The 26929-nt window shown below is 36.8% G+C and overlaps 2 protein-coding genes and 2 non-coding genes across 9 annotated transcripts; 2 read left to right on the top strand and 2 right to left on the bottom strand.

Annotated features, from left to right (window-relative positions):
- The first annotated feature begins 10474 nt into the window (after positions 1-10474).
- On the top strand, positions 10475-10546 carry TRNAP-AGG (transfer RNA proline (anticodon AGG)). Its single transcript has one exon. It is a non-coding gene; the product is annotated as a tRNA-Pro (tRNA).
- Positions 10547-10616: 70 nt separating this feature from the next.
- Positions 10617-10690, bottom strand: TRNAN-GUU (transfer RNA asparagine (anticodon GUU)). The gene has a single exon. It is a non-coding gene; the product is annotated as a tRNA-Asn (tRNA).
- LOC133817890 (protein RIK) lies at positions 10635-17518 on the top strand. Of its 6 annotated transcripts, none has more exons than XM_062250514.1 (13): positions 10639-10883; positions 11056-11299; positions 11992-12090; positions 12204-12238; positions 12329-12404; positions 12718-12846; positions 12921-13007; positions 13372-13507; positions 13608-13719; positions 14075-14621; positions 15229-15243; positions 16577-16811; positions 16967-17518. In XM_062250514.1, exons 1-13 carry the CDS (start codon positions 10825-10827, stop codon positions 17101-17103), a joined length of 1911 nt encoding a protein of 636 aa, XP_062106498.1. In that variant the 5' UTR covers positions 10639-10824; the 3' UTR covers positions 17104-17518. The 6 variants fall into 6 exon arrangements, with proteins under 6 accessions (XP_062106502.1, XP_062106498.1, XP_062106501.1 ...); XM_062250517.1 differs by having other exon boundaries at positions 10640-10883; positions 13414-13507; XM_062250513.1 differs by having other exon boundaries at positions 10640-10883; positions 13605-13719.
- Positions 17519-18769: 1251 nt separating this feature from the next.
- Positions 18770-21741, bottom strand: LOC133817889 (exocyst complex component EXO70E2). The gene is made up of 2 exons (XM_062250512.1): positions 21384-21741; positions 18770-21233 (listed from the first exon to the last, which is right to left on the bottom strand). The coding sequence occupies exon 2, from the start codon at positions 21046-21048 to the stop codon at positions 19069-19071; it is 1980 nt and encodes a 659-aa protein (XP_062106496.1). The 5' UTR covers positions 21049-21233; positions 21384-21741; the 3' UTR covers positions 18770-19068.
- Positions 21742-26929: the final 5188 nt, after the last annotated feature.

Raw genomic sequence — 26929 nt, 5'->3', positions numbered from 1 at the left:
CCACACCTAACTATGTTTACAAATCTCACAAAATCAAATCAACCACAACCAAGCCCTCGAATCCACAAACCCATCCCTCCCTAGCCACAGACAACAAATCCAGTACTCAAATATAAGAACCCAACTCTCATAACCTTCTAATTCACGAACCTAGGCCTCAGATCCACGAACCCATCCCTCTTTAGGTACCTCCCCATCCACGAATGACGTCGTAGCCCTCCTAAGTCATGAACAGTGACATAGAACCACAAAACTCTGAATGACATCGAGAAGGAGATAAAGTTGTTGTTGGGAACAAGGGAACCTAGCCACCTGTTGGGAAAAAGAAAGAGAAAGAGATGAGAGAGAGGTGAATATGGGAAAGAGAAGAAGAAAAAAAAGATGAGAGAGATGAACACGAGAGAGAGAGAGAAAAGGAGGAAAGATAATAAATTATTATAATATTTTAATTTATTTAATGTATTTTCTTTTTTATTTATTTTATTTATATTAAAATATAAAAGAATGGGTATTTTGGTCATATTGAAAAATTGTTTGACCAAAATCGGGCTCATGGTACTATTTTGAAATTCTACAATCAAATTTCCACACAGGTTGTCAAATTTCCAATTTTTTTTAATTTTCAATATGAATTTCATTTTTTATATAATTTTATAATTTAATTAAAACTAATAATTTATATTTGTTTGTTGTATTTTTTTGCAGATATCATAACAAAATTGTAATATTATATAATGGATTGTGAAAAAAGAATGAAGACTTATGGAAATGGATTTCAATTGGCTCACGATCAACAAAACCACATGTAAGAAATTATTACTTTTTCTTTATTTTGGACTTGGTTTGATAAGTAATGTTTTGATAATTACCATATGTGGGACTATAGAGTGTTATTGGAGCTTTTTTTTGTTTGTTTTTCAATATTTTAGATAAGCTATCGAATTAATAGATGACTTGTCGAAATTAACAGACGGATTGTCTGAAATAGTAGACAGACTGTCAAAATTAGTAGACAAGTTGTAAGGTCCCAAATTATCTAATAAAGCTTAGGGCCTTGATTATGGGGCCAGAATGACAATTTATGGAAGTTATGTGTTTATGTGAAATATGTGTGTAATTATGTGATTATGTGAGTTATACGATAATATAACTAGATATGCATGTTTAGGTGAATTAAATATGCATGTGGGCCTGTTTCTTATTAGAAGGGCAATTTTCGTAATTTGGCCCGTTATGAGTATATTTTGAGTATATGTGCATATATGTTGAAATGCCCCGAAATCCCTAATGCGGTTTAATGGCTGGATTAGTAGGCCGGGAGGACCATAATTGCTTAATTATGCCATTAACTGATAATATGCATGTTCATGTGAATTATATTATAATATGATGTTATATGCATGCATGTGGGTCCACATTTGATTATTATAGAATTTTGGTAATTTGGTTCGCTGAGGGCATATTTGTGTATTTTGGGTGCATATTGTGATTTATGGATGAGATCTCATTATTATGGAGATATATTCGAGCTATTCGGCATGAGACGGTCTTATATTTCAAATTAGCAGTTTTGTCATAACGGGGTCTTTTATTAGGATATTGAGTAATGGGAATGTTTATTTGATGATAAATTGGGAGTTATTGAGATCAGGAGGAAATTTTGGAAGTTTTGACTATAATGTTCCCGGGGGTGTTTTCGGGACCCCGAGCACTAGGTTTTTTTTTAGGTTACTTAAGCTTGAAGTAGCTTGTTAGATAGAACCGTATGTTAGAAAACACTTTCTCTTTTCCCGTTAGTTCATTTTACCGCTCGAGGCAATTTCGAAGAAATCTCGAGTTCTAGGAGTCGGAATCAAGCGAGGATCGAGGCATAGTGATCCTAGGAAAGATTAGAAGCTTCTTGATCGAATGATTTGACGAGAAACAACCCAATCAAAGGTTTTAAATTTTGAGTTTTTGGTTCATTTGAGCCTCGGGATTTGATGGTTTTGGATCATTGGGAAGTTTGGGAACTTTGATTTTTGGATTTGGGAGTTTTTAGGTATGTTTTTGGAAGGTTTGGGATGGCTGCTTTTGGGTGGGGGGTCGTGGCCCTATTCTTGGGCACCGCAGCCCAAGCTCAAAGAAGTAGCTAGAGGCTTTTGGGCATGCTGGGTACCACGACCCTGGGTAGTGGGCGCCGCGGCCCTTGCTCCTGGTGTGGCTGGGGGCCGCGGATCAGGCAGGGTTTTGAGGCCGTTTGAGTGTTTTGACCTCGGGAACTTGGTTTTAGGCCTCGGGATCGTTCCTACTACCCGGATTAGTGGGGATTGATGTTCCGGAGGCTAGATCTTGGTTCGAGAACCTTTGTTATTCATTTTATTGATGGTGTCCTATATTTGGTTATGACTAAGTGACTGCTAAAGGACTAAAAGTCAGATCGTTCTCAAGGGTCGTTCTTTTATTCATTCTTGCTCGAATCAGAGGTAAGAAAATTGCACCCTGTGTATATGATATGCGTGATTGTTACAGAGGCATGTTGGTTATTAAATGTGGACATTGATTGCATATTAAATGCTTAGCAGAGCTTGCTTACTTATGTATGGCACTGACTATTCAGATTCGGCACTGGTCACGTATTACTGACCTGAGAGTCAGGAACGGCATAGCGTCATGAACGCAGGCCCGATAAAAGATTAGATCTAATTGATATCAGCGTTAAAATGACTCTAGGGACATTAATGCTGGACTGACCCTAAGGTAGGTGAAACTTATAAGCGCTTGACTAGTCTAAGACTAGTTACTCAGAGCCAGGGCCAAAGGCCTAGGTGACAGTTGTCACATGGCTAGGGAGCGGAATCTCATGGTTGTGACTCTATGGTCACGAGGTAGGTTATCTTGATGACTAGACATCAAGCACCTATCCTGTTTAAGCTAGTGAAAGGGTCACTTATTTGTAAAGCCCCGGTGACCCTATCGTCACATGGCTAATGGGAACAGAACCCATCTTAGTGACTTTTGCGACTGTCACTCATCTGTTTTGGACTGAAAGTTCTGAATGATTATTATGATCATTGCTGATATTATATTCATGCTATATTGTGTTTTCTTGCTGGGCTTTGGCTCATGGGTGCTATGTGGTGCAGGTAAAGGGAAGGAAAAGCTCACCCAGCCTTGAGTGGAGAGCTTAGGTGGTGCTGTATACATATGCGGCCGCTTGACCACCATAGCCAAGGAGTTCTCAGAGGAACTAAGGGGTTTACCCTATTTTTTCCGCTTAGGTCGACGGGTTTGTATATTTGAAAACACTAATGACCATTTTGAGTTGTAAATAACTTGTAAATGTTTTTTATGGGCCCATGAACAGTTTTATGTTTAAAATAAAATATATCCTTTCCTTTTGATTGGTTTTCCACCTTAGCCTGTTAATAATACCTAGAAGCACATTTTTAACCAAAGAACTTGAGTAACGAATTAAATTTTTGGTTCACCGTAACTGTTCTGGGGTAACCAGGGCGTTACATATGTGATATATGTGTGAGATCACATTATTCTGTGGATATATTTGGGTTCCTCGGCACAAGACGATCCTAGGGAGTAAGTTAACGGGAAAGTCACAACGAGACCTAATACCCGACTCGGGGTGAGTCAAGGGGTATTTTGGATATCTAGTACATTATCGGGTTATCGGGTAACGAGAATGAATATTCATGGATATATTTGGAGTTAGTGAGATTATGAGGGAATTCCAGGAGTTTTGACCATTTTTCCCTCGAGGACGTTTTTGGTACCCCGAGCCTCGAGATTTGCTTAAGGTTACTTAACGCCTAAGTAAACCTCACAAACACTCAAACAGAAGAAAAAAACACACATTCCCTTTCTCTCTCTCTCTCGGCTACACACTCTCTCTCTCAAATTCCTTGGGAATTATTACGGTTTAAGGAGAATCGAGACTAGCTTAGGCTCGGGTTTGCTTGGGGAAAGACTTACCATTGATTAGGGCAATAGAGGTAATGATTTCTAGCCCTAAATCTCTGTGTGTTTTTGGTTTTTAGTTAAGTTCTTGGAGTTTTAGAAACTTAGTTCTGAGTTGGGAATTTTATGGGGTTTTGGTCAAACTTTTGCTTGGGTTTTGATGGTTTTGGGCTACTGAATTGATTGGGGACTTTACTTTTGAGTTTTAGCTATGTTGGGATAGGTTTTTGGAGGGATTTGGCTTGAGAAAAATGGATAAAAAAAAAATAGAGTTTTCATGTCGAGCTGCGGTCCTGTTCTTTGGGGCGTCGGACTCTCTTGAACGCTGGGAGAAGCAGGTGCCTTTGGGCCATTTGAGTCGCGGCGCCTATTAGGGCGCACTGCGACGCCTGTTGAAGCAGAGGAAAGCTTAGGCTCTCTAACTTGGGGCGGGTTGCGACTCCTTTGTTTTGAGCTGCAGCGCTTGAAGGGTTTTAAGCCCCAAGAGGGTTTTTGAGTGAGGGAACTCAAACCTAAGGGCTCGGGGTCGATCCTACTACCCGATTTAGTAGAATTCAACGTCCCGAAGGCTGGGACTCGGTTTGGAAGCCTTTATTCACTCGTTTTGACAAGATTCTCTATTGGTTGTAATTAAGTTATTGCTAGGGGCTCAGGACCAGGATCGTGCTCGAGGGTCATTCTGAATACACGTTGCACTCGGACCTAAGGTAAGAAAACTGCACCCAATACATGATATATGTGATTAGGGCTTGGCCCGATTGTTGATTATAACTATGAATAGGGCTCGACCCCTGAGAATGAACGTGAATTAGGTTATGCTTGAATGATCTGTATCTAAATAATTGTTTAATGAATGCTTGCCTTGTTTGCATAGGTAGGGCTCGACCCCGTTAATGAACATGGTTATAACTATGTATGTGTTTGATTGGTTAAGATACCACGATTTATAACTATGCATACTTATATTGTCTGAATTATGCTTATCTGCATCTGTATCTATTTGTCTGGTTATCTGAATGTGGGACTATAAAGTGTTATTGGAGCTTTTTTTTGTACATTTTCAAAATTTTAAACATATTGTCGACAAAATAGACAGGCAATAGAAATTTCAGATGGTGTGTCAAAAATGTATAATTAACAACTACAAAGTGTTGATAAAATATAATATTGTGAATTGCTACAATTAGATTAATTTATCATTTTATTAGTACCTTATTAAGGTTGAGATAGATAAAAAATATCAATTTTACATTATATATTGACCACGATTTTGGCCAACGACGAGTAGACGTTAAAATGACAATAAGCCTTGAATAGAAAATACGACACCAATAATTTTATAGTGGTTCAGCCCCAATTTATTGGTAATAGCCTAATCCACTTGGAGTTGTGAGTTTTGGCTACCGCAAGTCACGTTTCTGGGCCATATTGTCAGTAAGGAGGGGATTCTGGTTGACCCAAGTAAGATTGATGTAGTGAGGGATTGGCCTAGACTGAGCAGTGTACCAGAAGTTATGAGCTTTCTGGGATTGGCGGGGTATTATCGGCGGTTTGTTGAGGGGTTCTCCAGGATAGCCACACCGTTGACTGAATTGATGAGGAAGAAGACTAAGTATGTGTGGACAGACAGGTATGAGAATAGTTTCAAGGAATTGAAGCGGCGACTGATCACCGCTCCAATGTTAAGTTTGCTGACAGACAATGAGAAGTTTGTGGTTTACTGTGATGCTTCCAGACAAGGTTTAGGGTGTGTGCTGATGCAAGTCGGAAAGGTGATAGCCTATGCATCGAGACAGCTAAAGGAGTACGAGCAGAGATATCCCACGCATGATCTGGAGTTGGCAGCGGTGGTATTTGCACTCAAGGTTTGGAGACATTATCTATATGGTGAGAAGTGCGAGATATACACCGACCATAAGAGTTTGAAGTACTTCTTTATCAGAAGGATCTGAATATACGCCAGAGACGGTGGCTGGAATTGGTAAAGAACTATGATTTTGATATCCTATACCATCCTGGGAAGGCTAATGTAGAGGTTGATGCATTGAGTCGGAAGGGCCCAGGACAACTATTCAGTTCAAGGCAGATATCTGATAAGTTAGCTGAGGAGATGACTAGAGCGGGTATAGAGTTGGTGGTTGGTCAGTTAGCCAACATCACTCTTCCTTCTACACTTCTTGAGAGGATCAAGGAAGCGCAGGGGGAGGATCCCCAATTGAGAGGGCACAGAGAGAGGGTCTTAGTTGAAGCGGCTAAGGACTTCTCTATTTCGGAGATGAGATTACTGAAGTACAAGGGTCGGATATGTGTTCCGATGGATTCTGATATCCGGCGAGAGATTTTGGATGAATCACATACCACTCCCTATTCTTTACATCCAGGTACGAAGAAGATGTACCAAGATTTGAGAGCCTTGTATTGGTGGTCAGGAATAAAGAGGAACGTGGTGGATTATGTGGCTAAGTGCTTAACTTGTCAGCAGGTAAAGGCTGAATATCAGAGACCAGCAGGGTTATTGCAGCCTCTAGGGATTCCAGAGTGGAAGTGGGATCACCATGGACTTCGTGGTTGGTTTTCCGAAGACCGTGGGACAACATGATTCGGTATGGGTGATTATGGATAGGTATACCAAGTTCGCCCACTTTCTACTTGTCAGGACGATAATACTGTGGAGCAGTATGCCAACCTGTATGTGAAGGAAATTGTTCGATTTCATGGGGCTCCGAGGTCGATAGTACCCGGCAGGGACCCCACCTTCACCTCCAAGTTTTGGGAGAGTCTGCAAAAGGCTATGGGCACGCAGTTGTAGTTTAGTACTGCTTATCATCCTCAGACGAATGGACAGTCTGAGAAGACAATTCAGATGCTGGAAGATATGCTACGAGCCTGTGTGTTGGATTTTGGGGTATCTTGGAGTAAGTATCTCCCTTTGATTGAGCTTTTGTAAAATAATAATTACCAGACGACTATCAGAGTGGCTCCGTATGAGATGTTATATGGGAGGAAGTGCAGATCACCTATCCATTGGGATAAGACGGGTGAGAGGAGGTACTTGGGTCCTGAGATGGTTCAAAAGACCAATGAGGCGATTGAAAAGATTAGAGCTCGAATGCTCGCCTCCCAGAGTCACCAGAAGAGTTATTCGGACTTGAAACACAGGAGCGTAGAGTTTCAAGTCGGTGACCATGTGTTCCTTAGGGTTTCACTTTTGAGAGGATTGAAACGGTTTGGTGTTCGGGGCAAGCTGAGCCCTAAGTTTGTTGGCCCCTTTGAGATTCTGGAACGGGTTGGAGAGGTAGCTTACAGATTGGCGATGCCTCCAGCTCTATCAGAGGTTCATGATGTCTTTCACGTATCCATGCTCCGAAAGCATGTATCAGATTCGACACATGTATTGAGTTATGAGAACTTGGAGCTAGACCAGGATTTATCATATGAGGAGAAGCCGGTTAAGGTTCTTTACCGAAAGGATAATGTTTTACGGAGCAAGACCATCGCCTTGGTGAAAGTGTTGTGGAGGAACAACAAGGTTGAGGAGGCGACGTGGGAACTTGAATCAGATATGCGGGAGCAGTATCCCGAGTTATTCAGGTAATTTCGAGGATGAAATTTCTGTAAGGAGGGGATAGTTGTAGCGTCCCAAATTTGCTAATAAGGCTTAGGGCCTTGATCAGTGTGCCTGGAGGGCAATAAGTGATTTATTATTTTAATATGTGAATCTGATGAGTATGTGATTAGAAATGCATGTTTAGGTGAATTAAATATGCATGTGGGCCCCATTTGGTTATTAGGGGCATGTTTGTAATTTTAGCCCATTGAGGGCATAAATGCAATATTTGTGTATATTGTGATTGTCACCACGTGTGAGTGGTGATATATTTGTGATGCACGATCCGAGACAGTCCTAGGGAGCGGTTTAGCTAGAAAGTCACAACAGGGTCGAATACCCGACTCGAGGTGAGTCAAGGGGTATTTTGAGAATTAGAAATTTTACTGGGTTATCGAGTTATGAAAATAAATAATTGGAGATATATTTGAAGTTAGGACGTTTAGGAGGGAATATCAGGAAAATTTACCATTTTTCCCTCATGGACGTTTTTGGTACCTCGAGCCTTGGAGGTCACTTAAGTGACCTAGGATAAGTAAGACAAAACATAAGAAACATTCAGAAGCTTGGCATAAACTGACCCTCTCCCTATCACTCGGTTTCTCTCTCTCTCTCTCTCTTTGGGAGCTTGAAGGCTAAGGAAAGTTCTAGGGGAATTGAGCTAGGAATTCAAAAATTTAAGGCTTGGATTGTGGGAGGAGTAAGCTTGGGAAGTTGAAGAGCAAGTGTGGCCTGAATTCATCTTTGAGGTAAGAGGTTTAGTATTAAAATCATCTGAGTTTATGTTGAGTTTTGCTAAAGTTACAAGTTTTTGCATGTAAGTTGAATGATGGATCACTCTCGATTATTTAGATGAGTTTTGAGATTAGTTTTGTTAGGTTTTGCTGCTGGGATCATTCTAGAATTATTGTAATGATTAAATTGAGATGTGGGATTGATTTTGGGGTAAATTGGCTGGGTTTTGGTTGTGAAAATGGGAGATTTTTCTGGGTTCGAAGGGTCAGGCCGCAACATTGTTCTTGGTGAGCCACGACCCTCTAGAACGTTTGGGAGGCCAGGAAGAGGGGCGGGTCGCGGCGCACATAGGCTAAAAAGGGAGGTTGGGTTTCTGGTTGAGGCGGGCCGCGGCATAAGGCCTTGGGGCCGCGACGCTTAGTGGGTTTCTGGACCCCGAGAAGGTTTTAGGCTCGGGAATCCAAAAGTTAAGGCTCGGGATGGATTTTATCACCCGGATTGATAGAATTCAAGGTCCCGGAGATTAGAATTTAACCCAAAGTTATTTAATGGATTAGAACTTGATGGATGGATATTGTTGATACGCTGTGACTAGGTTTTCAGCGAGGCTCTGACTAGAGGACTGTGCTCGGGATATCGGGGCTCGGGAAGCTTGGGACATAGGTAAGAAAATTATTGTACCCATAGAGCAGGGCGTTGCCCTATAGTTTGTATTGCAGGGCATGACCCAATGTGATTGTGTTGCAGGGCGAAGCCCTATTAATTATGTTTGTATTTGCTTAATTATTTGTTAAGTTTATGCTATGTGTTGCATATCTGTAAATGTACGGCAAGGGCCGGGAACGGCAAGAACGGCAAGGGCCGGGAACGACGAAGGCCGAGAGTGGCAAGGCCGAGTACGACAAGGGGTCGAGAGCGGCGCTAAGCATACACAGTGCAAGTGGTTAGGGTGAGACCCTTCACGAATGCCTGGGACATCCTCATGGTGTAGACCGCGAACCAGGGCCTGGTAAAGCGCCTGTGACGACATGGCCAATATGTGTTTAGCCTGTTGGCGGCTTTGTTATATGCTGATTGATAGTTATGCATATGTTGATTGCTTGTGTGGAGTTTTCTTGTTGGGCTTCGGCTCACGGGTGCTCTATGGTGCGGGTAAAGGTAAGGGAAATATCGATCAACCATGAGTACAGAGAGTGTGAAGTGGCGTGTGCATGTTCGGCCTGCCTGACTGCCACGGCCAGGGGTATTTTTGGGAGATGTTTTGCATTAAACTTAATTTTGTCGTTTAGTCGACTTTAATCATATTTTGAGTTGTAAATATTTCGAAACAGTATTTTGGGATCCCAAATGTATAACGCTTTATAATTTCAATGAATGGTTACATTTTCAAATTATATGATTTTTATTACAGTTGATCTACACTTTTAACCTAAAACATCGATTAACAAGTTAATTGCACGTTTAAAACTCACTTAGTAATGACTCTAAGTAAATAGGGCGTTACAATAATTGGGGTGCATTTTTACCAATTACTCTGAAAAAACCCATAAAATAAATGTAAGATAGCTCCATATGTTACAAGTTCTTGAATTAAATTGACTTTATAATTTAGATTTCTACAATAACTCAGTAAAATATTAAATTATCAGACATGAAAAGAAGTTTTCGTGAAAAAAAAAATATGAAAATAAATATTTTGTCCAAAAAAAAAATTATATATACATGGAAAAATTAATGGGTGGTGATTGATTTTAATCCCTCTATATATATATACTTTTTTTTAGTATTTTTGGTACATGAATAAATTGTAAGTTAATTTTTTTATATGAAAAATATAAAATATAGTTATATGAAATATCCTTCAAATTTTTAAGAAATTTTGAATAATTTAGGATACATTTAAATAGTCTATTGCATTCGTGCTTGTTTCGATTTTTATACGCACGTGTAGTAGGATGTTTGAATCTTAATTTTGATATCTTAAATTATTAAGAATTTATTAGAAATTTATGAAAAATCACTAATAATTACATTATATATCATCGTATAAAAAAATAGAATTGTAATTTATCTATTAAAAAAAAAATACAAAAATTATTTGTAGGTATTGACTAAAAACAATTGCTATTTGTATAAAATGTAGTAAGGTGTTAAAGTAAAATCTGTTTGAACATGAAAGGGCATTTGGTCTAGTGGTATGATTCTCGCTTAGGGTGCGAGAGGTCCCGAGTTCAATTCTCGGAATGCCCCCGGATATTTATTTAATTTTTTTTATTTTATATTAAATTTTGCAAGGATTAATAAGTTAAAATAAGAACAACGCTAGAAGGAGGGGTTGAACCTCCGACCTTATGGTTAACAGCCATACGCTCTAACCAACTGAGCTATTCCAGCTGCTTGTTCTTACTGTTTATTTTAAACAAACTAAATTAATGCAATAAAATTACTTTGTCAAAATAATTTTGCAACAATTTCCTCGGTATCCAAACAAGAAATTTCGGAAAACACACTCGCTATTGTCATCAACAATGACAGAGGAAAAGGCCTCCACAGTTACTTCGGACGAAGCATCACAAACAAGGCAAAGGTATGTACCCTTAATACCCGTTCAATTGTGAAGCCCTAAGTTTCAAAGCTTATACAAGAGAAAAATATTCTTGATTTCTTTAGTATCTTGGTTGGGCATGTTTAATCTGTAAGTGATTGAAGTTGATTTAAGAGTTTTGCCACAATATTCTAATATCAAGCAATTGTTACAGAAAGAAAAGGAAATGGGATCAGCCTGCAGAGTCGTTGGTTTCTGCTGGGTTTGCAGTGCCTGGGATTCTCCCATTGGGTGCCGTTGGATCTCTGGGCGGTGGGGTTACAATTCCTGGCGCAACTCCTGTTTCATCTGCTCTATTGGTGAACCCACTTGTGGCTAGCTGTAGTAATGTGTCCCAGGTGATTCCACCGCCTTTGATACAGCAACATATTGCTGCTATGGTCCCAAAGATAGTTCAAGTAAGATCCCAGATTTTCCTTTAGAGACGCGATTTTATGTTCGGCATTTCACTTTTTAAATTCGCTATTTGTAATATAGTTCTTGCTGTGGAAAATCCTAGATAGTTTAAGCCTTTTAGTGTTTTCATTGGTTGATTATGCATGTAAATTTTGGCAATAGGTAACACTTAACAGTGATTAATTTTACCCAGAAAAGTAGTTTTTTTAGGAATTTGGGTATGTTGGGATTTATTGGATAGTGGATGAGATTATAGCTGTAGGAAACTAGGGATTATTAAATATGTTCTTTTTTTTCATGTGCATTTAGCAGAATCTTGGCCTTGTTATTCTAGTTGAATCCTGTGTGTGATTTACTTTCTTAGTTGTGCATGTTTTGAACTTTCTAGGTATCATGATGATAGTATTCTGGTTAAGTGACTTCTTTGGATTTTACCTTCTTATTTTCTATTTGTACCGTATTGCATATGTCAAATCAGTTCATTTTCACCAGTTATTATTTGAATGAAACACACACACACATAAATATATATATATATATATTTATGTTGAGCAAATTTCATGTTTGCAAATGCTGTGCTGATCTTTTTGTACCGTATTACATATTTTCTTATTCGAAACTTTTAGCATTGTTTTTGTTTGTATTCTACATTTGTTTATTAAATATTTATATGTTTTAAATGTTTTCTATTCAGCCAAAGATCCAAGATGAGTTAATAGCACGAGAAATTGTAATAAATGACGCAGAGTCTACTGTTCGCTACAAGCTCACTAAACGCCAGACACAAGAGGAGGTGATTATTTCAAGCTTTTTTAGAGATTAATTTATTCACCATTAATAGGTGCTCTTTTAATTCAATTCAGTGTATTTGTTAGACATTAATGGATCATGATACTTGACTTGCAGATTCAGAGGTGCACTGGTGCTGTGGTGATAACCAGGTTTGTAGTTTCTTAAAAGTCCGAGGGAACTCTCATGCTTTCATGGTCATGTATCTTGCGGGTAATTCATCCACTTAATTGCCTTTGCAGGGGCAAGTATCGTCTGCCAAATGCACCTAGTGATGGTGAAAAGCCATTATATCTTCACATCTCTGCTGGGGCTCATGTATGGGTTTATCACTCTGAAAATACTTTTTATTTTTATTCATCTTTTTATGGCAGCTGTGCTTGTTTATGATTGACCACAATGTTGTACATAGTAGAAATTGTTTAAGCTTCTGATGGGATGACCTCTGTAAGTTATTTTATTAGTCTATAATTGGATATGATCATACCTTCTATCTACCAGAGTGAAAGATATCAGTACATGAACCACTGTTTCATGTTTCAGCAACAACATATGGTTTAAAATTTTATTTTTTAATACTGATAATGAAATGAAAATGCTTTTGGTTTTGTTACAATGATGTCTTTTGCAGTTAAAAGACACGGCTGAGCGAATTTTAGCTGTTGATCGTGCAGCTGCCATGGTGGAAGAAATGCTGAAACCGGATCAAAATGTACAGGCAGTAAGTTCCACCCTTCATCCATTGAGCAATGGAACAAAGGTACGTTTGCATCACCTTAACAGCTTCTATATGCTAAGGTGTAATGATGATTAATATTCTTCTCTTTGAATCAGGGCACTCATGCACTGAGCATGTCCATATTTTTGGGTTTTGATGCGGACCCTTCATTGAACATTGCTGCTCGTATTCGTGGCCCAAATGTGAGTTCCCTTTCCTCCCTTCATTTTCCAATTCCTATAATATTTTGACCATAATTTGATGGATTTGGCAGTTTCTTCTCCATTATTAGCATATTGGCTATGGTTCCCCCCTCTGTTTCTAAAAGTTGTAATAGAAATAAATTACCTTTTTCATATACTCTACTGTAATACATCCTATCAGTACAGGTTCTCTTCAGACATACTGTTTGAGATCTCTGCCATAAGGCTATTTATAACATTTAGTATTTCCTGCATTTTTACTTGGTATTATGTTTTAAATTAATTTTATAGTTTTAATGTACATGATGAAGATAAGAGATTCTAATCTTTGGAGCTTTCTCTGACATCTCCATACAATTGGGAGGATTGTTTTTGTGTTGGTGGTGGTTTGGTTTTGTACATACAGGACCAATATATAAATCACATTATGAATGAAACAGGAGCTACGGTCATCCTCAGAGGTCGAGGTTCGGGAAGTACTGAAAGCCTGCTTGTTGAAGGTACTAACTCATGCAATATGACTTTAATTTGTACTATTGCTGTGGAGCGTATTATATTTGGTGTAACTAGTGTGCTTTCTTTGGTTTTTTTTTTCAGAAGAGCCACAGCTGCATTTGTTCTTGTCAAGCCACAGTTCTAAAAGTCTTGAAGATGCTAGGCGTTTGTCAGAAAACCTTTTGGATACCATCAGTGTAGAATGTGGTGTTTCCAGGTTAGCATCTTTTACTAATGAGTAATACCTAGGTGTATTCTGATCATAGCATGGGTAAGCTTGGTATGTATATTTTCCCGAGTAAGGTGCATTTAACATTAACATGGAGCATATTAGGTTTAATTTTTTTTTTAAATGTATTTATTTATATAAAGCATTTAGCTGTCTTTCAAATAGTTTTATCAAGTATCTGGTTCACCCACTGAGTGACTCTTCTCCGGGTACTAAATTTTTGTTATAAGGATCCACTGGCTTGTGGGTGTTATGTAGATATTGCTCATGGATATCATTTTGTTTTTGCCGTACATTTATAGTGTATTGGAGATAACTTTTGACCATTTTCTTACTGTTATAGGGTTTCTTCTTCTAAGGTTTATAGTGCTGTTCCACCCCCACAGCAGGTATATAGGGCTGTTCCCCCACCACAGAAGTTGTTGGCTGGAGTCCAGAATTCTATGAGTAATTTAGAAGCAAGTACAAGTTCAACTGCTGGTTTGACAACTTCAACTATGGCTGTTTCTCCAGTACCTCCAGTTTCCTCAGTTAGAACCATTGGGATCTCTTCTGTTTTTCCTCAAGGGAAGGCATCTCAATCTGGAGGGTTGTTAAACTGTGATCAGTCTCAGGTAGACTCAGTTAGCCATTCACCGCCTTTATTTTCTGGAGGAACAAGCTATAGTGGATATGGTGGGATATATCCTCAAGCCACACCTTTGCAACAAGTAGCCCTAGCACTTAGACAGTCAACTTCTCCTGTTAGTTCTACTGCTACCCCCACAACATCAGAACCAAGTGAACCTATGTTGCACATTTCCAACTCTGACAAGGAGAAACGACTTCCCCAGAAGCGAAAGTTTCAGGAACTACCGATTGGTTCAAAAGGTTCTGCAAAGCCCATTCAGGTACCTATCCATTTTCTGTATCTGGGTCTTTTAGTGCAGCTATGAAATGTAAGCTTAGGTGTTAACATTTTAAATAACCTTAAGAGGAAAAATACGGACAAAGAGTTAAAAGGGAAAAACTTGTGGAATTCTCAATTTTTTAAAGGTTGAATTGATGATTCAAAACTTAAACTTTATAATTTTTTTAATTCAGTCTACTTTGCTAGGTTACTGTCATAGTTTATGTGCTCTAATGACGTTAAAATAATGCAGGTTAAAAGTTTGTCAATGAAAACCTTGTTTCTTACATTGCTTAAAGTAGCATTTTTTGGTATTTGAATTTATGACGACAAATTGGCATTGAATTTTCTAGAAAGAGTATTTTTGAATTTCGGGAGTTTTATTTTGGGTAATATTAGTGGGACCTACTGGTTAATCACCCCAAATTTAGTATCCATAGCAGCATACATGTTATTTATTATTACAACATAATGAATATTAAGTCCACATATTATTTTATAAGTTTCTCTTTAGTCCACATATTATCTTGTTAGTGTCTTAAATTTTAATTAATTTAATCTGTATTTCCTGTTGATTTATTATAATATTGTTTTGTGCTGACTTGCAGTACTCACTATTCCAGGTATTTTCTCTGACCTTCTGTCGAGCTAACTTGCCGATAGTGGACCTCTCTTTTGGACTATTGGTTTGTATTGTTTCAGGGTATTTATTTCTGGAGGTGCCACTGAAGAGGCAGTACTCAAGTGTTTATCAGCAGCTAATTATAGCTTTCATGCTGATTGTTTTAGTTTGGTGATTTGTTAGTAAAATTGTATATTCTCTATTCTCTCATTTGCTATGTGTCCAACGTTTGCTTTCTTGATGAGCAATCACAATCCATATTTTACACGTTGGGGAACTCATCTATAGGATGGACAGACAAGTGGTTTTGTCACAGTTAAGGGCTACCTCTTATTATTTTCATAGAATTCGGTGGTTTCAAAATGAGTGATATGTTTGAGTAGTCATCCTCAGCCACATTTGTTATTCTAGCGCCATTAATATTAAAGCTATTAAAAAGCTTCTTTTGGCATTGCTAAGATAGTACCTTCTGCGAATTAGTTTGACAAAAAGTTTAAGAGAAACATTTTCTAAAGATTAGACAATGTTTAAAAAGTTATTCTCATAGACCTACGAGGGGTAGCTCAAATGGTCAGAGGCATGTAGTTTGCTCCCACAAGATTTGAGGTTTGCGTCCCTTTTGGACATCCACATAGCAATTGCTATAGTTTCCTAGCCCCTAAATATTGTAGGGTTAGGTGGGAAGCTTACTTTCAAAAAAAAAAAAATCATGAAAGTTACAGGAAGTACTTTTTAGTGTGTGAGGTTGGGGAGTTTCTCTTTTGCCAAAAGTATTTTAACAATCAAAAGTGTTCTGTGCATGAAGATATGAACAGTTTATATTGAAAAATGCACATAAGCAGTGTCAAGAAAGCGCTTCTAAATGAGCTCATAGCCTTTGCTAGAGTGAAGTATTTCTTAGTTCCTAGCTTCGATGGTTTAATACTCTTAAAAATGTAGCTGTTTATTTTAGAAAATTTAGCTATCTCGCATACTGACAGAAAATCAGCGTGCTTTTTTGGTATGATATTACAATACTAGGGTTCAGATGAGAGATGATATATATATATATTATATTTCACTCAAGCATTGCACTTATGATGTGTTACTCTTTTCAGTTCCATTTTCTCTTACATGTTGTATCTATATGCTTAGCTTCAGCTTATGATTTATGAAATTTATCTATGCATGTGTGTGTTTACTTGTACATATTTCTGATAAAAAAAAATTCTTCTAGTGTGGCTCCGTATTAACTTCAGATTTTAAGTTATGTAATCAACGTAAAAGCTTCTATTATCTACAGAATTTAAGGTAGTCAGTGTTTTTTTTTCTTTTTTTTCCTTCTAACTCTGCAGGGTTCAGAATTTTCGAAATCAGCTCAAGTGTCAGCAGATGTGGATGTTAGAAATGTGTCAACTATGCCAGCTCCAAAGATATTAGCATCAATGACGGCATCATGTGGGATGCCACCTCCCCCATCAAGAACCATGGCTCCTCCACCTCCGCCACCAAAATTTGCTTCATCATCTTCTGTGAAAGCACCAGAGAAGACCAATATCCTAAACAAAACAAAATCTGATTCTGTGCCCGGTATGTGTGTAACTCTTTTTTGTTGTTTAGTTTAACATTGCATAAAGTGTGGTAATCTTGGATGGATAACAAGAGTCCTTTATGTCAGGTTGTATTCCAATGTGTGTGGATTCAAGTATTTCAGCAAATTTATCTTATACTTTTAATTATTTCAGATACTTTGGTAAAGCTATTGGAATATGGTGACGATGATGATGATGATGACGATGATGGCTCTGAGGAAAACAGCAGAGAGTCCTCTGGGGGAAATTCAGGTTCTGTGGCAGCTCGGAAACCGTTCTGGGCTTTATGAGCTGTCAGTAATTGGAACTGGTTGATTGTTGTCGATCAAAGGAGGTTTTGCATTGCCACTCATTCTGTGATAAAGATTGTGAAATACATGCTGATGGAGCTCTTTTTTTTTTCTTTCTCATTTGGTAGGGAAGAGGAGAGGGAAATAGTTTGACCGTACGTGTAAATTACTAACTTCTATGTTAAATCCAGGAAAAGAGAAAGGAGACGTCCTGTGATGTAGGGGTAGTTTTTTTTTTTTTTTTCATCACTGTAAGCTTTCGTTATCATTTGTGTAGAAAAAGTTGTGACATGCATATTTGTTTAGCTTTGAGCTTACATTTCATGGGTCAATACTCTGTTCTTCATATTATATATTACGTATATGCATGTGTATGTATGCGATACTATTATATTAGTATAATGCTTTAAAGGTACGTAATGACAACCTGTTCACACTCCTTTTGAAATTATACTTTTCTATTAGCTTAAATTTCTACTTATAGATTTTCAATATTCTGGATGCTGAAACGCCAATCAAACGAAATGGAGCTCAAAGTTGCCTAATGAAAACAAAATTTTCAATTCAAGTTCAACATCAAAATATGTTTCCTCCCAACTTTTTGGTCCAATTAAATGGTTAGCAATAAGTCCGTTTCACGTGAAGAGTCAAAACTTTCATTGGCACAATTTTTCCTCCACGCTGAAAAAAACTAGTCTCCCAAATATTTAAACCATAAGAATTGTTTAAAAGCTCACTGAAACCACTGTCATGTCATCTCATTTTTTATCTATTTATTTTCTATCCGCCAAAGTCAGACTTATCTTTGTCCAAGTTGGTTAGTTGTGGTGCCCTCTTGGCATTTTCAATGAGGCAAATCAACATGTTGGACCATTAAAATTTGACTGAGCACTGCGGATATCTACATGGTTTAAAAACATAAATGCAGGCAAGCAAAAGTAGGTTTTGTAGGCCATGTGCACCATAAAGAAAGTTAACTCAACCTCATCTTCTAAGGTCCCATGCTGATGGGACTCTCCCAGCCACAAGACCGTGACTAGTTTTTAGCTCCAATTCATTGTTCAAGGCATATATTATATATCTTCAGTCCATTTATGGCTATCCAAACAGAAACTACCTTTTTTGTCGAGTGTTTACCCACATGAAAATTACAAATACTAGTTGATTATTTTTCACTCTCCTTCCTCGGTTTGGACGTAACTATTATTACCGTAGTCACGACTTTTGAAAACTACATGAAGTATCTACTTGATCACATGTAAGTAAACCCACTTGGGTATGTGCATTTATTGTTCAAATACCAAGTTGGCTTCAATTTGTACCCAAGTGGCCTTCAATTTGTCCCCTACAGCCAGGGCCGGCTTAACATTTTCTAAGGGCTTAGTTATATTAGCATTTTGAGATCTTGGAAATTTTTTTGAGGCATTTTTTCTTTTACATAAAGTAAAGCAAAAATTTGAGGCTATAGATTTTTGCATTTAGGTCGTTGAACCTAGTCTTTGACTTAGTCTTGTAACCTGCCTTCTCTAAGTCGAGTGATACCAATAGTTTGGTGTCATTGCATCTATATACCTGGTTTAGACAGACATTTCATACATTCTCCTTTGTATGTTTTCTTGTAACTAAAGCTGGCTTCTCAAATAAAAAAAACAAAACAAAACAAGGAAACAAAGAACAAGCAAATTTCATAAACTTGTCCAAGCCGGTTAGACAGTCCCAAATATTATTGGATGGATCAAATATGAATAAACAAATGATGAGAGTAAATTTTTAAACCATACAAAATCAAGTATATGGAACTAATATGGTAACATATCCCCCCTTGTTCTTAATTGGGGGGTGACAAGACTACACTGAGCCTAACCCTGTTTATTTATCAAACAAGAGCTAGCAAAAGCTGGACACAAAATCCTTTTCTCTATTTGAATAACAGCACAAGTTTATGTATTCATTATGCAAGCAAAATCACCTTCTGCTTGGACAGTGTAATGTTTTAGGTGATCCCTCAAACAGATCCAAAAGATATTTCTCCAAATCATCAGCATTGTACTTGATGTACTTGTCACTTATGTGAGTAGCATGCCTTCCCTCGAATGTCCTGTAAGCCTGGATTACTTTAAGAGATGCCGAGATTCGCAGGTCTTCTCTAAGCTCACCATCAGGAATAATCCATGCTGATTGAGTCCTGTAAATTTCCTCAAAAGCAAGATAAAAGCTCCTGAACCTCTCCTTGATAACAACCTTTGAGACGGAATTCAAACCAGGATTTTGTATTCCTTCATCCTTCAACAAAGAAAGGATTGGACCCCAACTAGTTCTCTGGTAGTCCATTTCATGGTGTTGGAATTTCCAGTTGTGATTTCTAATCCAACCATCTCCAAATATAGGCCTTAGTTCAGATCCTTTAACCTTCTGAGTCATATAATGGATGTTGTTCATTAAGAACAAATGTTGCAACGAAACATCCTTGTATAACTTGGACCTGGATTCAAGGTTGCGTTCAAGAACTTCACTTACTGACATTAAGTTCTGAGCCAATGGGGAAAGTCTGGTTTTACTCTCCTCTTCTCTATAAGTTGGACTACCTTCAGGAGACGATATTGTAAAGTGATCACCTTCTTCATCAATATTCCTAAAAAGCAAGTTCAGGGTGTCACTGTAGTCAGTAAGCATCCTTAAGTAGTTCATGACATATCTGGTCAGAGGATGGATTCCCCCTCCTGATATAAGATTTGCAGAGTGGTTAGATGCAATGGCATTCTTGAATTCAATGAAAGTCGCCTTCACACAGTCCCCCAATCTGCTTAGAACCTCATGACACTCCATGATTATGGAAGAACCAGCTTCTCCCATGTAACAGGCTTCTATGTCGGGAATAAGATCAGCAAGCACCTCATACATGTCAATAATCCGAAGTAACTTCTCTGGTTGTTGAGGGCCAATAGACATGGCTTCTGCAAAATTCAGAAGCTGCAACATTGAGGTCTTTGATAATTCAGCAAAACAAACTGAACTGATGGGACCAAGCTCCCCAAAAATCTGATCACATAACAATTTCTCACTCGCTAGATAAACCCGAACAAAGATTTTCATAGCGCGAATCCACCTCCTGATCTTAGAATTCAAACTACCCCACTCAGTTCTGATCACATCCTCAATGCTCAGTTTCTCCATCTCAAGGATGAACAAGCACTCATCCAGAGCATCCTTTCGGACACTAATATATGCTTGACTGCTTTCATGATCGTATTTCGAGTTGAACATCAAATTCACAATACTTCTAAGCTCAGGAACCACATCAGGATTAATCAGATCCACAATGAATTCATCAGACATTCTGCTGAGACTATCTCTTTGAAGAGATTCCTCAATTGAATCATCCCCAAAAGAGTTCATGGAGCTCTCATCCAGAGTGTCCTCCTCACTAGAACGAAAAGACATGTGTTCAGGCTCAAAGGGTTGGTTACTCTGAACAAGTATGTATCTAAACTCCTCCTCAAGTCTATCCATTGCTGTTTGAAGAACATCATAAGACTTTCTTTGTAGTTCATTCTTTTCATGACCACCCTCATCTAGATTCAAAGACATCGTCTCTAATCTTACAGTCAATTTTCTAGCTTCCTCAGCAGCATCTAGATACTCATAAAACTCATTCATCCCAGAATCCCATATCATAGATTGATCTGCTTCCCAACTCCTAACCTTCTCTTGAACAGCATCAAGTTGATTTTCAATCATTTTAATCTCAGAAACCTTCTCACTCTTTGTCTCATCGGTTAAGGAAATGGATGACAACTGGGCACCAAGATTAATCAAAATTCTCCTAGCTTCAGCTGTAAGTCTCTTATTGGAGCTCAGTTCCCTAGATATGTGTTTAGCCGCAGCAATTAATTTATCTTCCCCTTCAAACTCCGGAAACACAGATTTAACATCTGCCATAGCCATAGAAGAAGCAAAGCCACAAAATAATCACAAAGACAAAAAAAAACCTTTCTTTGGTGAAAGGAAGACCACTCCTCCAAAACCTTTCACCGCCAAGCTAGAAAGATTTTTAATGGCACAACCAAAAGCATTAAATCCCCAAAACTTGGTGACCCTCTTGATAATACAATGGAATCCTAATCCTGTCCCTATAAAGAAAAACAATTGAAGAAGAAAAAAGAAGCGTCAATCAATAAATACCCAGAAACATAAAACAAAAGTAGAAGAAAATAATCCAAAAAAATTGAAAAAAAAGAACAATAATATCAGAAACAGAAAGGATTGGTAAGAAAAGCTACCTAGCTCTTTTAGTTTCGAAGAGAGAAACCCAGACCAGACCAGAACAGAACAGAAGCTCTAGTACTCAGACAAAAATTGGAACTTGGAGAAAAATATGTGTGGTTGACAAATGGGTTTATTGTCTTGGATCTTAGAATGAGATGGAACTTGGAAGTAAACAAAACTGAAAAATTTACCAAAACTCGAATAGATAAAAGACCAAGAAATTTCAAAGAAAAGATCTACTTCTAGCCTATATAAAAAAGTCAAAATGAAAAGTACGGAGAACTTGACATTGGAGTGTATGGTTATACAAGATTAAAAGGGTACAAACTTTTTTGTTGAGGAAAAAGAATAGTTAGTTTTTGTAGTCTTTTCTAGCCAAGCTAATCTTTTCCGCCAATTATTGCTTATTCGTCTTCAAATATTAAATCTTTAAACCTCTATCTAACATGTACGGTTGAAATTAATGACGTTTTCTAATTTTGTATTTTAATGTAATTTATAAGTTGTTTAAGATAATGCTATTATTATTTTTATATATATATTTTTTAGTGGAAAGCCAGTCAAAAATCATGGTCATGTATCATCATTCATGACTCCTTGGAGATATTTGATGTTTTGATTGAAAGAAATGAACCAGAGCCAGTTGAGTCTTCAGAGCCAACTGAGTCGTCAGATATATTTTCTCTGTTTTTAACAGTTTTGACTTTTCCATACAAATTAATATAGGCTGAAGGAATATGGTCCATGTTTGTGTGTGCCATAACAATGATGCCTTTCACTCTCTTCCTTCTACTGTTAAGTACTATTTTTGTTTTTGTCCTCCTCTTTCCGAGAGTGATTATGACTATTATTATTTTTCATTCAAACCTTTGTCAGCATTAAGCAAAGTCTTTCTTTTTTTCTTTTTTCAAACAAAAGTTTAAAAACAAAGTCAAATGGGTGGATTTAATTGTGGAGATTGATAACCAGAGCCAAACATTGAGGGAGGCCAAATAAAAAAAAATGATTTAAAAAAAAATAGAGCTTTGAGAGGGGGCAAATAAAAATTATGATAAAAGTTACACGTAAAATTTTAATTTTTTAAAATTTGCGGGGTCAAGGACCCTTTTGTACTTTTTAGTACATGGTCTATTCCTGAATATGATAAATATTTAAATGAGAAGTTTACGAAAAAAATAAATATAGTTTTTATATTTAGGAGAAAAAAATAATTATAAATGATAAGTTTTTTTTTTCTGAAAAAAGTTTACAATAGGGTAATTTCATAAAATATAAAAAAATAAATTATATTAAACCTAATTGTGTACTCTCTCCCACTCTCTCCTTTCTCCCTCATCATATCTCTCTACCTCCTCCTTTCTTCCTCTCTCTCCTCCCCCATTCAGTTCCCTCATCTCAGACATTCGCTGGTGATGCCGCTTCTGCTGTTGCCCTCGACGGCGACGCACCTCGCCTCTCAAGTTCTTCTTCTTTCTTTCTTCTTCTTCTTTTTCACATATGATTTTGCTATTTCAAATCTGATTTTGCATTTTATATTTGATTTTTCTGTTTTTTTTTCCAAATCTATTTAAGTAACCAGATACTATGACGACTGATTCATTTTATTTATATCTGATTTTTTTAATTGGTTACAATCGCATCTGATTTTGTTTTTTTTTCATATTTTTTTCAGACTTAGTTGTAACCAGTTACCTTCATGATCAATTTAATTTTTTTTTCATATCAGTTTTTTTTTCTTCCAAATCTCACTAAATAACCAGTTACAATTTAGTTGGTATTTTGATAATGGTACATTACTAAAAAAATCAAAATTATTTTTATAGTTGTAACCAGTTACTACAACACCACTTAAAAAACAAAATTGATTTTTATAGTTGTAACCAGTTACCACACATAACTAAAAAAATTGACAGTGTCATATGATTACCATCACAAAAAAAAAAAAAATTGTTTTGATAGTAGTAACCAATTATTGCAGATAAAATGTTAATTGAAGAAGATAAAAAATGGAAGAAAAGATGAAGAAATGGGAATAAAAAGTATGGTGATAAAAGTTTTAGTTTTTTTTTTTCAAAGAATTATGTAAAAAAAATATTTTATAAAATATGAATGATAAAAAAAATAATACAAATAGATTAAAATTATAAAAATTGATCTCAAAACATTTCAAAACTAGCTACTAAAGATGTATAAAAGATAAAATATAGAATACAAATAAAATTTTACAAATATATGGGAAAAAAACTCCCATAAAAATGTAAACAAAAAAAATATGCCATAAAATACTTAAGGCAAAAACACTGCCATATTTTAATTTTTTTAAAAAAAAATCTCATATTTGGTGTAATTTTTTTTATTTAAATTCATGTGTATTTTTCAAAACAAGATAGTAAAATATTAAAAATATTGGTATTTAAAAAATTAACAAAATTTCTAATTGAGTTTAAATATAGAAAAAATTACACTTACATATACTAATACTTATAAGATTAATGTATTAAGGAATATGTATATGTTTCACATCTTTTTTCAAAACAATATACTATTTTTTTTTATAACATGAATATCTTATTAATTTTTTAAAAACCTCACTCTCACTTATCTTCCTTCCTTTCTATGGTCGTCGATCCACAATTCTCCGTTGTTGATGATTTTTTTCTTTGTCTTCGTCAATGTAACACAACTCCTCTTTTGCCACTAATATGGGCTTCATAATTTTATTTCATTGTTGTTGTACTTAAAAAATACGAGCTGACGTGTGTTGTTCGCGGTACAGTTGTGCAACATTTAATAAGGCCTTCTTTAACTCCATGATCATGGTGCAAATGCTTAGGTCGCCCCAAGCAAAAGTCGTCGATGAATCAAGGAGATCATTTAGGTAGATCCTGAGGTCACCAAAACCTAGATCGTATAACCTTGAAAGTAGGTTGAACTATCCTGGAACGTTTGAGCTCTCGCAATAAGACTTTAGCTCGCGATTGATAGACAAAGAGGCCCAGACACGAATCCCTGAAGATTCGAGATTTATATCCATAAATGTATTATTAGGGTTTCACATATTAAATGTAATAAATGAGGCAATTAATGTAATCAATGTAATAATGAGCAATTAAACATTTTTGTAAGTTACGAGGTGGGGACGTTTGAGCTCGCGCAATAAGACTTCAGCTCGCGACTGATAGACAGAGAGGCGCAGATACGAATCCCTGAAGATTCGGGAATTATATTCATAAATGTATTATTACAGTTTCACATATTAAATGTAATAAATCAGACGATTAATGTAATCAATGTAATAATGGGCAGTTAACTGATTTTGTAAGTTACCCAAACTTGTTCATTCATTGCCTATAAATAGAGAGTGAATGAACAAGAGAAGGGACAAAGCTTTTTGCATACCGAAATTCTGGAGAAATTGTCATAAACAATTCTCTTGAGATACATACAATAATAATACTGACTCGTGGACTAGGTGAATTTTAACCACTGAACCACGTAAAAGCATATGTTCATTATTTACGGTTTATCACAAGTCTAATTCTCTCCTTTTAAAATTTCTTAATTTTCAGCTAACAAAAAACCACGTCAATAGTTGTCATCATCTTTATCTTCTATTTTTGTTATAGATGTGACATATTTAACTAGTATTCTTTTATTTATTTATTTATGCAAATTTGGTTTTGTTTTCCATCTCTTTCTATTGCTACTGCTAATTTTTTGCAATTGCCTGGCAAATTGTTAACCAAATTAAAAGACATGTTTTGAGAAGTAATACGTAATCTTATGTTGTTGTTACTTCTGTTGTTGCTTTTGCTTTGATAGTTGTTTCAATCTTAAAGTTACTAGAAAATTTTGAAAATGATAATTAAGTATTTAGATGTTAAATTATATAATAGATATTGTTGGGAATGTATTGGTATACTATTTGGGTTGAATATTAATGAATGCTTTTAAATTGGTTGGTTGTTGATACTTGTTTAGTAAGTGAATTAGTTGCTGACTGTTGTTTAGTTATATGTTTTGAGAACTGTCAGTACTAATTTTAGATACGTTTTTAGCTTAATAAAATGATTTTAGATAGTATATTGTATAGTGTTTGTATTTATACTTATTTTAAGAAAGGATTGGATACTTTTTTGTTACTCTATATTATGTTTTTGTATTTTGTTAGATTTTTTTTAAGAATAGTCTTTTATTATTTAATTTAGTTGTGAGAACTTTATTTCAAACTAGAAGAAGTTTTTTTTTGGTTGATTAAAATGTAATCACTGAACTTGCATGATCACACTGATTGATCATCAATGTAGGACATATTTTGACTGAAACTACCAATGGTAACCAAAAAGCTACTAGATTCGTTACTTCTTCTACTAGAATGGTTGTCCGATGAAAAACAAGTATGGTTGGGCTAAGTTTTCCTCTCTCTTGGAGTGCAACTTGCTCGAATTATCGATAGTGTGTTATAAAACTATTAAGAATATTGAAATATAAAGTGATGACCGACTTTTTCGCTAACAACTAATTCAAAAAAAGCTTAAAGAAAAGAAAGAACACATACTTTACGTGGTTCAGATTATTAATTAACCCTAGTTCATGAGTCACTTGTATTAGGATGATGAAGAACTTGCAAGTTTCAAGTTCTCTTGGAGGTTTTCAAGCAGCATTTGTGCTCACTCTAAAAATTAGAATCAGATCCATTACAATGTGCACCCTAGCCCTATTTATAGACAGCTGGGGAATTTAAGCTCATTAATGGGAGTTGATTACAATTCTCCCTTAATGGAGTTTAGTTATGAAATAGATACACATTCTGCTACTTAATAAGCTGGCGGGCCCCAGCATATCTCAGTGGGCCCAATATGAGGAATTCTAGCCCACTACTTTATTAGGGAAGGCGTCCCTGGCAGTGTTAGGGTGGTAGTTGCACGTTTTCTCATGTCAGGCGGCGTCATGAGACATCCTCTTTGCTGATTGTACAAAGTTGACACCACGATCCGTGTGACAGTGGGTGTTAGAAGGCTGTCTCGGGTCCAGGGTCGTTGTGCTGGACACCTGGCAACTATCATCTATGTCCGGAGAAAGGTTCTCACATGTCTGGAGGGGAGATAATAAAATTGGCAATCTTGTTGTGAGGCTTGGAGCGTTGTCCCTTGACAAGGTTCTCGGGAGGCAATGCTCACTTGAGGACTTACTCCTTCGGTGGTGTTGAACCGTGATGAGCATTGGTCTTAACTCTCGCGGACCCTTAAATTGGCTCTGTAGAACATTAACCAGCTTTCGGGAAGCCCCAATTACTCTTGATTCGTGCTACATGTCATTTGGTGAAAACACGAACAACATTTTCCCCCAAGTCTTCACTCGTTCTTGGGATAGTGGACACTTAGTCAGAAAATTTCCTGTGGAATCCGTCCTTGGGTCGTGATTGTTGAGAATCCTTAAGGCCTGACGTTTCCAAAAAAGGGAGTGCCATGTGTTGTCTCCCTACTATTGGGTCCATCAATCGATGCCATTTAATGAAGGGTCTTATCCATACCCGAGACGTCTTTTCGCCCTTTTCGAG

Source organism: Humulus lupulus, chromosome 2, assembly GCF_963169125.1.
Source record: "Humulus lupulus chromosome 2, drHumLupu1.1, whole genome shotgun sequence".
Lineage (NCBI taxonomy): Eukaryota > Viridiplantae > Streptophyta > Magnoliopsida > Rosales > Cannabaceae > Humulus > Humulus lupulus.
This window is presented reverse-complemented; position numbering and strand designations above follow the sequence as displayed.